The sequence below is a fragment of the Mercenaria mercenaria genome, chromosome 19 (genome assembly GCF_021730395.1).
Source record: "Mercenaria mercenaria strain notata chromosome 19, MADL_Memer_1, whole genome shotgun sequence".
Classification (NCBI taxonomy): Eukaryota; Metazoa; Mollusca; class Bivalvia; order Venerida; family Veneridae; genus Mercenaria; species Mercenaria mercenaria.
Window position 1 is genome coordinate 19,631,341 of NC_069379.1, and position 16,784 is coordinate 19,648,124.

Below are 16,784 nucleotides of genomic sequence, written 5' to 3' on the forward strand. Positions count from 1 at the left end.
ACAAGGTACAATTTTATCTATAGTTAAAACAAAATATGAAAGTCATGGACCGATTTAGTATCAATCGATAATTGTATGCTCAATTTACACTTGTACATTTTTTTTTCAATACGCAAACCTATTTGTGATCAATATTAAAACAAATGACTACTTCAAAACGCTTTGAGTGGAAGATATTTATTATCACTAACAGGAGGTAGATCAGATATTGCCGCATTCGTTTTAATAAGCTCATCGCGTGTTTATCAAGGACAGAAACACATTATACATGACGCACTTGCAAGACTTGTAATTTGTATAATCATAAAAATCTGAAGGTTTACTTCAGCAGTAAAATATGTGTCAATTTTAGTTTGTTTATACGATGTACCATTACGTCACACAAAATTGCAGAAGGATGGACATGCTTTAAAATTCATTAGAGGCAGTTATAAATGTCAGGATACGAATTATATTACCTGGGAAAGTGTCTACGACTTTAGTATCTTGAACAATGAAATGGGTCTAATGGCTAAGGTGACTATGTCTTAGACCAGCTTATAAACGATGTAGAATGTCCTTTGTTAAAACATAGACCTGGTGAGATCAAATATCTCGTAAACAAAATTGTTCGTGTATAGAAATGATTCGTGTACCAATAATTCGTTAATGATTTTCAGCTAGATAATTTCAGGGATCAGGCAAATCAATGTGTTAAACACTAACTACCTTCACTAATGTAAATTAGCTCAAACTCCTTATAGGCTGCGGACACTAAACTTGACTGGTCTTTTTGTTGAAGTTTTCTTTGAATCTACAACATACGAGTCCTATCGCATAGATACTTATCCTATATCTTTTTAATTTAAGGTGCAACTCCATATGTTTGCCCTGACTCCTGGATGCTCAGCGCCAATAAGCTACCACATATAACATTCAGTTATCATATTGGTACATTTATATCCCCGATGCCTTGGCCGTTCTTTGCCAACAACCTTGTCTGTAAACTGGAACTCTCCTACTTTCTCGGTAGATTACTAAACACTATGACCATGATGACTCTGCCTCCGTTTTGCGATGCTTAGGCTATATTTGCTATCTTCTATAGTATTACACTACCGTTCAGGAAATACTCTTAAGCACTGGTCCTATAGCTGAAACCCCTTTTGAAATTCCCCAAGTCTACTTAAAGCTAGTCACACAAATATATATGTCCGTGCTTTGAGGTAAGGTGCGGATGGGATTTGTCTGTTGTTGGGATGGACACGGATAAGAAAGGATCTGCAGTAGGTCTTATTACGGAAAAATGGTGAGAAACGAGGAACAAAAATACATGACGCGAAATAAATACTACGTTGGACTACGTTAACCCGCGTTGTACTTCGTTTGGCAACTTGCCCATCATGTGGACGGGTCTGCGGTGAACTACGTTGAACTATGCTAAAGTGCGGGCAGTCTCAGATAACTACATTCAGCATCGAATCAAAACGGCAAGGTACGTTTCAGTACGGATAACTGCCTTTAAGTACGTTTAACTAGGATGAATAAGTTTCAGCCAAGTTGGACTTAAGTCACGCTCAAATGACTACGTATCGCGCTAACTTTTGTGCATCTTCTGAAGTTTGGGAAACTTGCAAGTTTGGGATAAGCCTTAAATATGTTTTGACCAAGTGTGGGTAAGGATCGATTTGAAGTTCGGCCACGGAACTACATAAAGTATGAAAGCTAATAATGGGTTTTATAGCGAATAAATAGAGGAGTGTTTGACCAAATGGTCAGTTGATACCCGAGTCTAATATATTATCCTTCGAAATAGGTATTAGGTGTGATTATGTATTATATATTCTCTTAAGAACTGAAAATAATGTGTCTAGACGTAACCGTTTAAATGAAATAAAAATGACATGGACTGGTTTCATTTATCTAACTCCCGGCCTCGTTCTGAAACCCTGTCCATTCAAAACAGCGTTTCTTTGTGAATATTCCGGCTTTAGTTGACACTGCTTCAGAAAGTAGCCAGGTGGTAGTAAATATTAAGTTTAATAATATCTTAAAATTTGGAATTCTATAGTCTGATATAGGAAAGGAATTGTCTGTTATTCAATCAAGAATCTTCTTACTTAAAATACGGACTAAAGTACATACAAGTTCCCCCTAAATTAGTGTAGAGCAGAAACATTTACCAGCCTCTAACCATACGACTCATGCGAGAGAATCGCAATATTAATTGTTTAACTACCGGAACATATTCAAAGGACCATCTGAAGCTGTAGAATTTGTTGTGACATTCCCTCAGTAAAACACATGTTAGTATGCTATAAGGGTTTTCATAAAATTTATCTTTTATACTGGTACTGAATAGTACTTAAGGGTGTGTCAGAATAATTGTATTAAATGCGTGATATAGGTAGGATATTTTAGGTATGTGATAAATAAACATAGGTAATGTTTAAACCTTTTATAGTGTATCCTTGCTATAATTTTAAATTGAAATGGTTTAGGTAATACGATTTGGGCGTTTTTGGTTGATTTGATTTAATAGCAGTTATAGCTAGATACTAGTATTGCACATTTTAACCTTATAGAATGTTGGAAAGGAACCAGTCAATTGTTAAAACGGGTACCAGTTGTAAAACACTATATACGAATTAGACCAAACTAAATGTCCCTCTATAAATAGCTTTAATCCGAATGCACTTTTATAAATGTCACAGGAGCGTCAAAGTATAAATAGGTAGGCATATGGCAAGGTCCGGTGATAGCACTGAGACTATGATATCAGGGGTCGTAAGTTCGAGCTCCCCGCTTGTCCAAACTAAAAAACATCAAATACAAACATTGGGAGTTCTGTGTATGGGTGTTTAACATCTGGCAAGCTAAAGAACCAGGGAAGCTTGAAAATGGAATTTCACCACTATGGTAGGGAGGCAACAGGGTCTACCATGCACCCCCACCCACTGGACTGTTTTCATAGGTACCAAATTTTTCGGCAGGACCAACCCTTTGGTTTAAACATATTTTATTGCATATCAATATACATAATATCTACAGCTCAAATACAAAACTTAACAAGATTATATGCAAAAGGGTTGGGTAACAAGTTCTCACAACATTATTACATACCCTCCCCTTAACAAAATTCACTTACATGAGATTTGGCTACAAAATGTGTATTGAAAAAGCTATGCAAAATTTTATATAATTGAAGTTAAAAGAAGAGGGAAAGAGGGAAGAAAGAATAGTAAGAGAAAGTCAAGTTAGATCAAGTACAACATAATGTTTATATTTCGCTTAAAACTAATATTTTAAGTTTTGCTTTCTAGATTTTTATTGTTGGTCTTGTTGCAAAACTAAATCTAGATAAATTTGGACACAAAAGTCACTGTAGTATTTCAATTCTCAAATCGTTTTGTATCTTTAATAAATTTTTGAACACTTCTGAAAATAGTAATATTATCGTTTACTGATAAAGAAGGGTTTCCAAAAAGTAATGTATCTGTACTTAAAGGATGATAGTCCTTGGTTGACTGGAACATAACTATTCTTTGATTTATAAAGCTAGGACACTGAAAAAGATAGTGCTCACAATCTTCAATATAATATCCACAACTACAACTAAATCCGGTAGCTAAATGATTATTAAAAAGATCAAAACACAAGTTGCTGCATTTGTTTCTTAGTCGAGAGTGATAAATTGAATATTTTCGATCTCCAAAGGAATATATCTCCGGTACTTCTGGCACTTTAAACCGTGCGGTCAATAATAACTTTTTGAAAGCTGATAGGCTTTCTAGTTGTCTTGTTTCAATGGGTAGTTCATTCCACAATGAGATAGAAGATGGAATAAATGAACTAGAAAATATTTCGGTACGTCTTCTTAAGATTTCATAATCTTCATTATTTCTTAAGTTATAGGGGTTATTGTCACCGACTACATTAGGAAATAAATTACTTAAATATTCTGGGACCATATTATGTTTTATTTTATACATTAATATTAATTTTTGATATGCCCGTCTTTCGGACAGAGATATCCATCCTATTTCCCTATATGTAGGACCAACCCTTTCAAAATAAAAAAAAATGTTCCCATGAAAAATCTGTTTTCAACTAATAATAGGCGATCTGTAAAACTATATCCTTGAAGCTGCTTTCGTATCATATGTTAACAATAATCATATTTTACCTATATGATGCTAGCATTCTTTTCATATGCTACTTACAAGTCGTTTTACGAAGTTTATGTACGACTTTTCACTGTATGTGCTGAGTCATGTAAAAGTTTGGTCTTTCTTTCAAAAAGTTACTTTCTATAAATTAGTTTTAAAACAAAATTTGTATGAAGATCTTTCGGAAGTATCAAACACATCTGAACAAAATAGCAGCACACACACTGAGACTGTGATAAAAGCATACCATCATATATTATATAATTATGATATGAGGATTTATATACCTATGGTAAGTGAAATTGATATGTATTAATGAACATTTTCACCGACATATAATGTGCTAGGCAATTTGTAAAGTAGCTCTTGAACAAACCGTATGGTCGGTCCATCATTTTTGCTTGAAAGGCAATAAACACATTTATTTGCAGATGTTTCATTTCTGGTACTGGCAACATGTGTAAAGGTTGAGTTCAGCATAAATCCAGGACTAGGAGCGTGAGCAGTAGCAAGAATTTCCACTACCGTCCACGATCCGAGCACTTTTGTTGTATTAAGCGACCTATGGAGATTCCAGTATTTCTATTTGCTTTATTAAGATAAGTAAGGACAAAAAGTCAATTTTGAAATTTATCTGACCGGCTACCTGAGCCAAGTAGCAACTGTATATAGTACGGTATATAGTTTATATAAACACACAATTAGATTTTTACTTAAATATCTTTATATGTACTCAAAAGATGATGTACTACATTTGAAATACGATCCTAACTAACTACTTTTTCAATACATACTGCCGATAAAAACGGAAATTGGCTGTAAAACTACACACACAATGAACCTGTAAATAATAAATTTATTAGAGTATTTTCTACCTAAAGATAAAATATCTTAGTGAAGTAGTCATTCGGGTATTTTTCAACGGTATGTGCAATAACGAATAATAAATATTTTATCCTAACCTTCTTAATACTTATACTTCTAATAAATGTTGTAAACACCCTTTTACATTTTTATGTTCACAGAAGACCACCATTATTGACTAAATGTAGATGAAATTAGTCCATGGACCGAAAAGATAAAACGTAAAGATCTCCAGCTCTTATTACATTTTTAAATTATTTTACATTCGTCAAGGCCACGGAAGACGTATATCTTTCACATTACAAAACATAACGATATTGCCTGTAGTGTCGCAAATTCAAAATATTCAGAAATAGTAATTAGTATCAAACATTTTCGTACAATAATTCTTTTGGTAATGTAATTCAATGGGTCAATGGTATCTATAATATATTAGCATGAGTGTATCTATCATTCAAGTATCTCTTCGATAAATCTAGTGTTTTAGTATGCCTCTTTGTAATATTTACTAAAAAAAATATCTAATACTGTTTTTCCTTTTTTTCCGGCATCGAAAGAGCTTTTGCCCATTCTTTATAAAAGTAAATGAAAATGTATACGAACTTAGTGTCTCACTAGTAACATGACACGTACTTGAAACATAACGCGAGAAATGACGACAAATATCAACCACAAAAGGGAATTTATCAATAATATATAACGTAAACTCTATAATTCTCACACTGAGACAGTCAAGTAAGAAAAAGAAAACTTGATAAAAGTCCGTGTCTGCATAAGTATAAGCTAACTCAGTAGGCATATTGAAGTAAATCTTCATTGTATGTTTCAACCTGATATCTAGAGCATATTTGTTTGTTTTGAGTGATATGGAATATATTTCACTGAGAAGTGAAACATTTTATATATTTTGACTAGCGCGTAGCGCGAGTGAAAATGTGAAAATTGTATCACTTCGAGATGAAATACATTTGTAGATTCCATCTTCACTCAAAACAAACAAAATTTCTTTTCGTTTTATGCTTAATTACGTTGAGATGTGTATTCTGCAAACAAATATAATATAAGTGCGGAAAATAGACGCGCGTGAACAGATATGACTTAAGACGTTTTGTGACGTTAGAAAGACGCACACAACATAAAGCTCCATACTATTTCATTTCTTGCTGCATTAAATTATTAAATTCTCATTAAGTAACATACTTTGAATCGAGAAATATACTATAAAGAACAAAGTAGGACTACAATTTTCATCCTGTTTTAGGCAACTACATGTATTTGAAAATGTATACACAATGTACAAATAGATCGGCATTTACAGTTTGTGATATGCAGTGAGGGATATGGATTATATTTCACTGATAAAACATAGTATTTCATCAGTCAGCATAAAATAAATAAAAAGTATCATATTTGATACAACATTTAACAATGACATTCTATTAACATGTAGTTATCTGATATATACAATGAAAAAATCATTGAACAAATTTTAGCATTGACAATTGCACAGCTAGACATAATCTTATTGTAATACAGCGACACATCAAAACGACCTCACAAATGACGTCACGCACCCGACTTTAAAATTTGCATGTCAATACAGGAAGTGCTGACGTTCCTAGTTCTAGTATTAATTAGGAGATATTGACAATATATTATGTAACATGAATTTCTTACAAATAAGCATAAACTAAACAGTGAAAATCATGTGTGATTTTTATCTTCTTGCGTTACAGACAAGTTATTGTAACGTCAAGGGAGAAGGAAAACTGATACAGCCAAAGACGGGTACATAAAAATTTTATTTAGTGAAGAAATTTTAAATTACAATTTAACTTGCATCTTTTATTACTTAATTCCAGCAACGTGCGAATCACTTTTATAAAACAAAATTATTTTGTTGCTTAAGTTTTCTAAGATAATACAGTTTCTTTATTATAATAATAGTTCCGTCAAACAATTTGATCGAATTTGAATAGCGACTCTCTCCAACATATGTATCCGTTCTATTGAAAGTCTTGACCACTGCAAACAGAAGTTCGTGTACAGTTAGGTTAAGAGCGTTACGCAATAAATTTCAGAACGACATTTATAAAGCGAAACACAACATTGCGGTAACATTTTGTACGATGCGGTGACGAAGAACGTCACCTGCTGTTTGGCGGGCTATTTCACGGTAAGAGGCGTTTAAGTCAGTTTAAGGCTTTACTGCCATACGGCTAGACGTATTTTCGCTATTCAGATTTGGATATTTTATTTAAAGAAATTATAATAATACTATCTAAATGTATGGAAGTTCCTACAGGGATAAGACCCTACATCTTGTGGTTTGACAGTCGACGCACATCAGTTGTAACGTTTAATTATTATGAGCATATTAACAAAGACATTTCAAAAAGTTGCAGCTTTGTCGATACAGATTACAATTTCACCTCCAGTCGTACGTGCGTACCTGATTCATTTCTGTTTAGATCGTATTTTGTCATATTAAAGGTTTATTTATTACTACAGAACCAGAATTTAACTTAAAATGTACATATTTGAAGCTATACTGATAGCATAACAGATACGATTTTCAGAATTATTCTAAAGCAAGTTATTATGTTAACACAATTGTCATTATTTGTTACCGTATTTATGTACATATATATGCATGTATATATTTTATGCGTCTGCATTTTGTCCAATAAATAGCAGTCCACTGCAAACTGGAGTTTGTGTTCTGTTTTTGATTAGTTAAAGAATATGTCACATGTGCATGAACTCGTTTATATATGTGCAATTCAGTGCTCTTTAACTGTTATAGTGATATGGTGGCTTTTGAGTAAACGACAAAGTGTTTTTTCGACTGGGTCTAAAACTTTTCAGAACTGTATGAGTTGTCTTATTTGTCCATTATAATTCTTAATCCATCCACATTTTATCATAATCAAGCCCGAATCCTATGATTATCCGACTTATGATTTCTTCATGCGCCATTGTTTTCAAAAGACTGAATGCACCGAAGGGATTTGCCTCTCTTATTATTGGTAATAACTGTTTAAAATTCATCGGCGTTCTGTGCCAGATGAAATGAATGTTCAGCCATTTTGTATACCAAAGGGCAACGAAGTAGAACAGTTGAACATTCTGTAATAAAAATATCTAGATGAACTTTCAAAGCATATGCTTCCTCTTGTGATAACTTTCCTTGTAGTAAATTCCTTGACGGAATCATGTAATTTGGAAGGCTTCCCACAGTTACACAATCTTTCATGTATATCAGTGGATGCAATAATATCTCAACGAATTCGTCTCTCTGATATGTGCCTGGTCTCTTTTCAAACACCCAAAAGATCACATTTTTCACTATGTAAGAAGTAATATTAGCGCATATTGGTTTCAGTTCATGTTTCACCAGCATTTTCATTGCAGCATACACTTTTATTTGCGTGTCATTGAATGAGCGTACCAGAGCTCTCTCTGCAAGTGTTAATGAAATTCTCCATTGCAATATCTCATCTTTACTACCGGACAGTCCAACAGATACAACAAATACATCTGTTTCCTTTACTGCTTTCAGGACATCTGAACTAGGCCAGGCATTTTGTCTCTCTCGTATAAACCAGTCGTCTAATACCGATGGGTAAGCACAGGGAAATGCTTGAACATGGTCAAAAGACACATGATTGTTAGAGAATGGAAGTGGAAATTGGTGTGGCTGTGCAGGTCCGGTTACTTCACCGAATAGGTTATTTCTGCTGATCCAGCTTTCTTCTTTAACATTTTTGCCACCATACTCTACCGCTTCAATCAGTCTTTGGCCATTTTTCAAATAATTGTTGTCCTTCGATGACACCATAATTCTAGATGTGAGTTTTCTATATTCCCAGGACCATTCAATATGTTTTAAACGTAATTTAGTATATCCTTCAGGAACATCATCTAAATCAAGTTCAAAGGCTGCAACACAGTTTTCAACTGCTTTGAAATCAGTCGTTGGGTAAATTTCAAAACATTTGACTGCTGGCTGAACAAACATCGTATCCATATCACTTTTGCATGAAACTGCCATCCCTTCACCACGACTTCCAGCAACAATAATATTTATGCTTTCCGGCCAGTTTCTATTACCTGCCCTGGCCAAACAATCGGCTGCATTTTCATATATTTTGACCCTTTTCTCCACAATCGCCTTTGTATACCCGAGTTTGTCGAGGGCCTCGTTATAAAAGGAATTAGGTAACCATTTCTTTCCATTTAATAATTCATATCTAGTTACCAACTCTTCTGTTTCCATCTTACAATAGGTTGAGACACGGAACGTAATGTAGCTTAAGAATTATGTAAGATTTGAAAACTGCTGTCTCGAAGTGGAACCCACCGATTCACGTTCACGGCATCATTCAGGCCTAAAAGAAAAGTTAGAAGTATTAAGAATTATCGCCATTGTATGTTGCACGCCCTATCCTCCTCTGCAGTTACCGTGATATTAACGTTTACAAATTAAAAAAAAGAACACAAAGGTATAGACACTTACGTTTTTTCAAAACTACCCTCACCTTTCTTCTTAAATTTGACTAAACAGTGTTTTATGAAATATTTTTGCACAAAACCAAATTTTCTTGTTTACATATTCAGTACGTTCATGCTTTTTATGATGTTTTAAAATGTAGTAAGGTCTTAAATTGGTTAAAGTATAAGATGGTTGAAATCATTTTGTATTTATATTTCTATGTCATTCAAAATACATTTGTTTAAATGTTCGCCTACTTTTGGAAATGTACTTAAGGTAACGTGTAAAATGTTTACAATATATGCTTTGCGTTAGTGGTTTAACTATGAATATTTTGACAACTCATAAACATACACAGTTTCTTTAGTGTCCTCGATTTTTTCTGACTTTTACCACAAAAGTTTTATAACGCAGGTCACCAACTGCTGAAAAAAATCGTTATACACAGAGATATTTAAATACTTCTCGAACTCTCATTTATACAAGTCCTGTAAACAAACGAATCCGACTAGTCAGATGCTTTACTGCACCTTTTACTATTATATCTCTCAATAGAAGACTAGATTTGGCAGAGAAATGTCTTGGAGGTCTGTCAAAATATTCCCTTTTTGTTTTATACCGGTAGTTAACAAGTAGCTTTGATTAATATCAAAATTGTTAAACAAATATTCAACGATCAAAGTTTATCAGCTATGTAAAGTTACTCTAATTAAGTATCCATTGTATTAATAATGTCGTGTCTATCGTCATGTACCGAAGTTTAGAATAAAATACGTCGAATTGTCTAAATTGCTATGTCTGTCAATAATGCAGTGTTGCACTACTTGTGCTGTGCCCTGTCAAAATGTAAATATGAAAGGCATTACTCAAGCCTAATTATGTATTACTAAGAAATACTAAACAGAATACTATTCAAAAACAGCTTATCCTCCATCTGGCTAAAAACAAAGACAAATATCAAACAGGGAATGCCACGCACCAAAAACGCAGCCTCCTCAAAACGAAACCCACAATATCATACTGAAAATTACTGAAATCATATCTTTGCAATTTAGCACAGTCACCTTTAAAGGTTGTTAATCAGATTTTAGCCACACTATGGCTTTTGTTTGAAACTTTTGGTAAGAGGTATTCTTAAAATCTGATTTTAACCAATGCAAGGGTTATTTAAGCTGAAGCATTAAAATTTCAAGAATATCAAATTACGCAATGACGTTTTTGTTTTCATTTTGAATTGCACAACGAGGATAAAATGTTTAGGACGATCCTAATGATTTTGTTAGGTTTAACGTCATATGGCGACTTTCTAGCTTTTTGTGGTTTAAGAAGACCGGAGCTGCCCCTTCGGGTATTATTTCTACACGGGCAGACTGCTGGCTAGAACAATCGACCTACCGTAAGCCTGCTGGATGGCTTCCTCGCTGGACAAATTCTACGCCCAAAGTAGAATTCCAAACCACATTGGCGAGGGGCAAGTGATTAGAAATCAATAAGGAGGTTCCCTTTAAAGAAGATCGTTTTACATGCAGTGGTAATTAAATACCGGTGCATATTACAGTGTTATCTGTATAACTTCGAATTTCCGTCAAGCAGTATCACGAAGTAACTCAGAGAAATTCCTTTAAATCATATGAGTATTCTGTTAAGTTTGAAGGATTTCCTCGTTTTGCAATTGTTTTCAAAACGGAAAATGGATTTTCCCGCTACAGCTGATGAAAATACCCAAAATGTTGCAGAAGCTGCATTTTTCAGAATTTATTTCCCATGTTTACGTATCTAAAAATGAATGTTTTATATTTTCGCCAAATTTGTGTTAAACATTTGCGTACTACATTTCTTCTTACCAAACACGTTTCGATTTACAAAATCATTCGAAAATTATCAGTATATATGAAAATATTTCACACAGGCTTTTCGACGTCTGTTTGCCAGGCAGCGGAAATTTGCCTTTAAGGCTCATCAATGATAATAACATCAAAATAAAGAGTGTTATTGATCATTACCTTTCTCGTGTTATATCCCTTAGTTTGTTTTTTATATAAAAAAACAGATTAGAAGAAACACCGTGTTAAAAGTCAATATTTAAGATACCGCGGTTTAACTTAATGTAGCAAACATCAATATCTTCGTAAGATCTAAGCAAGATAATCGACATGTTTAAAGCCATATAAGCTAAAGGTACACATTAAATAATTGTAACATGAGGAAATTTGACAGTTCGTCATAGATTTGACACGACATTAGGCAGTATTGACTTAAACATCTGGTACAAACCGTTGTAGTAACTGTCGAATAGTTTCATAAAATGTTATATGTCGCTTTAACCCTCACCATGCTGGACACGATTGGTTTTGCCTTTGTGACTAGTGTAGATCATGATCAGTCTGCACATTCGTGCTGATCGTGTTCTGCACTGTTTGCTATTTAGCAAGTATTTTTTTTGTAAGCACCTCTTTTAACAGTTAATGGGACTGTCAAAATTGGAAGATGGACAAGTTCATTATAAAAAATTAGCACGATAAGAGTTAATATGTATATCAATCATTATCAGTGGACACGTGTCAGGAATTTTTACAAAGTTATAAACTGCCCTCAGAATCTACGGTTGGTTTTGAATATTTGTGCATTGTAGTTCTTCTCAAAATATTCAAATCATTAAATAGAAAAGCACGCTTAACTAACACAAAGCAAAATGTGAGTCAGAAGTTGTTCTTTTTCCGCCGTCATTTTGAAGTATTTTACTTATTGAAAATGTTTAGGGAAATTAAAGATACTTTATTTAGTTTCAGTTTCTATTGTACAATATTATTTACTTAATTATTTTCCGTATGTTAGTTTCCGTGCTCGCGATAGTCTAATACTAATAACATTTATTCGTTCACCCCTTGAACATAACCTTAATTTGCCTAGATTTAAAACGCTTTAGTACACCACTGTCAAGGACTTAAAATGTTTCAGCCCTGACTTTGAAATGAACCCGGGACCTCTCACACCTAAGATTGACACTCGCTACAAAAGCTAATCCAGTAGCAAGGAAGTATATATGCACCATATAAATACATTTACTCGAATTTCAGAAATTTGAACCTTTGTGGGACATTCGTTTCAATGTGTTCATTTATCAACTGGTGAGATATTTACATTGGGTGCTAATGTAACTGAAAATAGCCGTGACAGGGAATGGAACCAGGGACCTTTCATACCTAAGGCGGACACTCTACCACGTACGTTTCATCCATTAAGTCTAGATACTCTCCTGAAACACTTTCTGATGAAGAAAACTCAGTAATCTTAAGCGATGTTCAGAAATACATAAAGTACTTTCAACGCTTTGAAAGTAGATAAAATGCATATATATGTGTAAATTAACTTAATATATAATTATATTGTTTCAAACCCCATTGTCTGCCGACTATACGACTATACCTATATTACTTGTACCCACTCCAGATGACCGTAGGATGCTAAACTCTCATCAACAAACTTTTCTTTTTCCTTCTCTTAAATTCTTTTTGTTTGTTTTAAACAATATTGACAATTGGTCGATTTATTATATTCTTCCTCTTTTTGGTATGTAACCTTCTAGCTGCTAAACAACTATTGTGAAATACTGTCGGAGAAAACCGCTTACTGATGTTGTTAGAACTCGTGGTTCAACCCTTTTGCTACCTTTATATCATTAATTGTATATGTATATATATATATATATCATTGTACATGTTACAAAATAGGAGCAATAAAATGTGTGTTAACTACTCTTCCACGTCGCAATTAAGCAAGCTCATTAGCAAGAAAGTATAAGTATACCCTAATGTTCTACCCTACTACAATACAATATATTGTTTATACCACTAAGGATTAATTTGTTTTTGTCATAATACGTTGTTTTATTTCATGTTTTTAACTTTAATGTCTATGTCTCATTCGAAAGAACAAATTGTTTAATCATTTTGTTAAAGGACAATATGTTAGGCAGGTCTAGTCAAATTAACTATCCTCTTTAAATTATTTTTTTTATCATAATTATCGTCATTATTATTATTAATAGTAGTAGTAGTAGTAATAGTAGTGGTAGTGGTAGAGGTAGTGTAATGTATTGCCCTTTTATAAAAAAAACTAGAGAAAAGCACAAACACCATAAATTAGGAGCATCCGGGGAAAATCACTGAACCATAAAATCCTGCAATGTATACAACTAGGCTTGGAAGTAACAATTTTTGTGAACTTTGGTGTCACTCCAACCAGTGGTTTAGGATAAGTAGTACAGATAAAACAATTTGACATACCAAGGTCATGTGTCCGCTGAAAATCATTTAATCAAAACATGGTGGAAATTTGCCTTACTTTATAAGAGAAGCGTCTAAAATATTTTACATATCTTATAATGTTAGGTAGATTTCCATCAATGGCCTTGATATGTCAAATTCTTTGATATTTCGTTTTATAATCGGCTTCTTAAAAGTTAACATTTTACGATAATTAAGCTTACAAAAATATCTAAGCTTTTTAGCTTAAATCGAAAACTAATGAGCCACGCCCTGCAGGATCCATGCTGTTCGTTTTCAATGCCTATTGCACTTAGAGAAATCATTAGCGAACAGCATGTCTCCTGACAAGACTGCGCGGATACGCAGGCTGGTCTGGATCCATGCTGGTCGCAAACGCACTATGTTGGTTTCTTATGACGCGGCTCAAATGAATATATCCTACTTGTCTTTGTAGTAACAAATATTGTGATAGTGTGTCTAAAACCTCAATTGCAAGGGAAGTCTAATAGATATCACTGCTAGTAAGTATTTGCATAATGCAAGAATTTTCAGTCTTTTTGGTCACAGCTTTAAATTAAATGTTATAATTCTCCCAGGATAATGTGAAACGCGGGAAATTTTGGTATAACTGATAATAGGGTAGTCAGGTTTATTATAAAAAAATAATGGTATGTGAAGTAATAAGTACGTATTTTTATGTTTTTTTATTCTGAATGGCATGGTGGTGTAGTGGTAACGCGTCCGGTTTTTTTTTTTGTAACAGTTACTGTTATGGACAGATATATGTTCGAACCTGGTCGACGACGGTTTTCTTTTTCAATTAGTGTGTTTTTATCATTTTTCTTTATTTATTGGTTATTTTTCTTGTTTATTTTATTTGATATATTTATTTATTGTTTCATCATTCTAAAGTAATCAGTTGCAATAACAATGAGCATTTCATGAGTCGTGTAGTATTACTGGTTGGCGACCCAGAATTTCGAACGACCCAAAAATTCGGACAGTCGCGTAAACGCTTATTTCGGCGATCCTTTTGATAATTTGTTGACAAGTACACAGACGCTTGTTTTATGTGCCACATCCACTGCAACAATTGCAAATCAGTAAGTAAAACTTACAAAATTGGAATATTTACATTTGTTCACGAAATGTTATGACAGTTCTCACTGGGGAATGTTGCATGTTGCATGCGCACGCTTGTTTTGAGGCCCAAACATTATTCAATGGGTACTCATGTGCAATCTGCTAATTGCAGACGAGAAAAATGCGTGTTTTGAAATGATCAGAATGGGTAGATACTGCCAGGCTTGAATAAAATTTTCCAGAAGATAATGGCAATTATTTATTTAAATTTTCTTAAGCTATTCAGAAAAAGGAAAACATGAATTTTTAAATACTCGACAGCCTTATATCAAACATGAATAGTTGAATGTAAGCAAGGTAAATATGTTTTCTTTTCATTAACACCGACCTAAAAGTGATTCTGCGAGATAGAATAACGATAATAAGCGTTTTCCTACTATCCGATTTCTGGGTCTTGCAACACGCCAAAAACATTAAATTTACGTACCCACTCTCAGGCCTCATTGATGTGCTCAATTTATATTTTATACAAACAAATTCGCCTTTTGTGACACCCAAGAACTGAACTTGATTTAGGTAACATTTTATGGATCTTGCATTAACTATGAATATATGACAGCTGAAAAGGCTGTAAAATTGTCCGAATCTGGTTAACATGGTACAAGTATCAAAATACAATATCTGACAACAGTTAAAAAAGATCAGTACATTCATCGGCTGTGTCTGAACAAGAAGACCAACCATCAGAGGCAGTGTCTGTCGCCGAGTCACTTGATGTAACACGAAACTCAAGTTTTTTTCCATTTCCTTCGCATAATTTGTCGACATCTTTTGAGTATGGTTGATTTGAAGTTGACATCTGGACGACAATGTTTGCACTGAAGTGTTTCAGTAAAGGTAACACATATAAAGAAAACCAAATAACATGAAAAACTCGCCCCCCCCCCCCAAAAAAAAAAAAAAAAAACGCAACAAAATGTAAAAATTTGAATGACTAAGATATCATTTTAAAGACTTTATTTTTTGTCATTTTCATATTTTAAGAAAAGTAAGTTCTATCTATAAAATTAAGAATTCTTCTGAATATTATTTAGTTGTTCGAAAAGGTAATCAAAATCTCTTTATTTCTCACTTGCATTTACTAAAGTATTGACCAACCGCCTTTATCGTAATTGGGAATGACACGGTGCTTGGATATGATAAAATATGATAAAATAGTTATTCACATAGGACTCTGGTTTTGACAAGTAGACACCATGCCTTGGCATGATAACATTGTTTTTAACATAGTAAACACGATTTTTACAAGTAATAGTACCATGAAATGTCCCGACTTAAGACAGCTGTGGCGTTCCATAGTAAATCCTCTGTTGTAATTTTATAATGGCAAGCTGCCATTTTCGTTTCATTTACGTATTTTTTTATTTACGGACTATATTTGTTTCATGTTCTGCATTTTGTGGCTTTCTGGGTTAAAAACAATAGTGTGATTGAAACATGGAAATTAATACAGTGAAAGAAAAGAGGAAATTAATTAAATATTATTTCAACATATTCAAATTAAAGTATTTTTTAAAAAACTGCTTAAAACAATACTGAGGTAACTTAAATATCAAAAATTATTATGAAGGATATAATATAAATTAAATTAAATTTCATTACGAATAATTTAGATTATTACAATAAACGATAAAGTATTGTCAAAAAAGCGTTTCAGTCTTCAATATAGGCGTGAAATATTTTTTTGTCAATGTAACAAATAAAATTCAAATAAGAATTAATTACAGACATTCGGTAATAATACTTTGACACGACTATTTTTAAACAGTATTCAGGTAACTGGTGAGAAGTTATGCCTTGCAAAACTTCGTACATTTGTAACAAATGCATTTACGGAATTAAATTGAGCCACGCCATGAGAAAGTC

The 16,784-nt window shown here is 33.4% G+C and overlaps 1 protein-coding gene across 1 annotated transcript; it reads right to left on the reverse strand.

The window, feature by feature from the left end:
• Window positions 1-8,052: 8,052 nt before the first annotated feature.
• On the reverse strand, window positions 8,053-9,291 carry LOC128550983 (uncharacterized). The gene has a single exon (XM_053531208.1). It carries the CDS (start codon window positions 9,289-9,291, stop codon window positions 8,053-8,055), a length of 1,239 nt encoding a protein of 412 aa, XP_053387183.1.
• Window positions 9,292-16,784: the final 7,493 nt, after the last annotated feature.

Excerpts from the sequence above, each read along its gene's own strand:
- LOC128550983 (XM_053531208.1), bottom strand. The coding sequence starts at position 9,291 with ATGGAAACAGAAGAGTTGGTAACTAGATATGAATTATTAAATGGAAAG.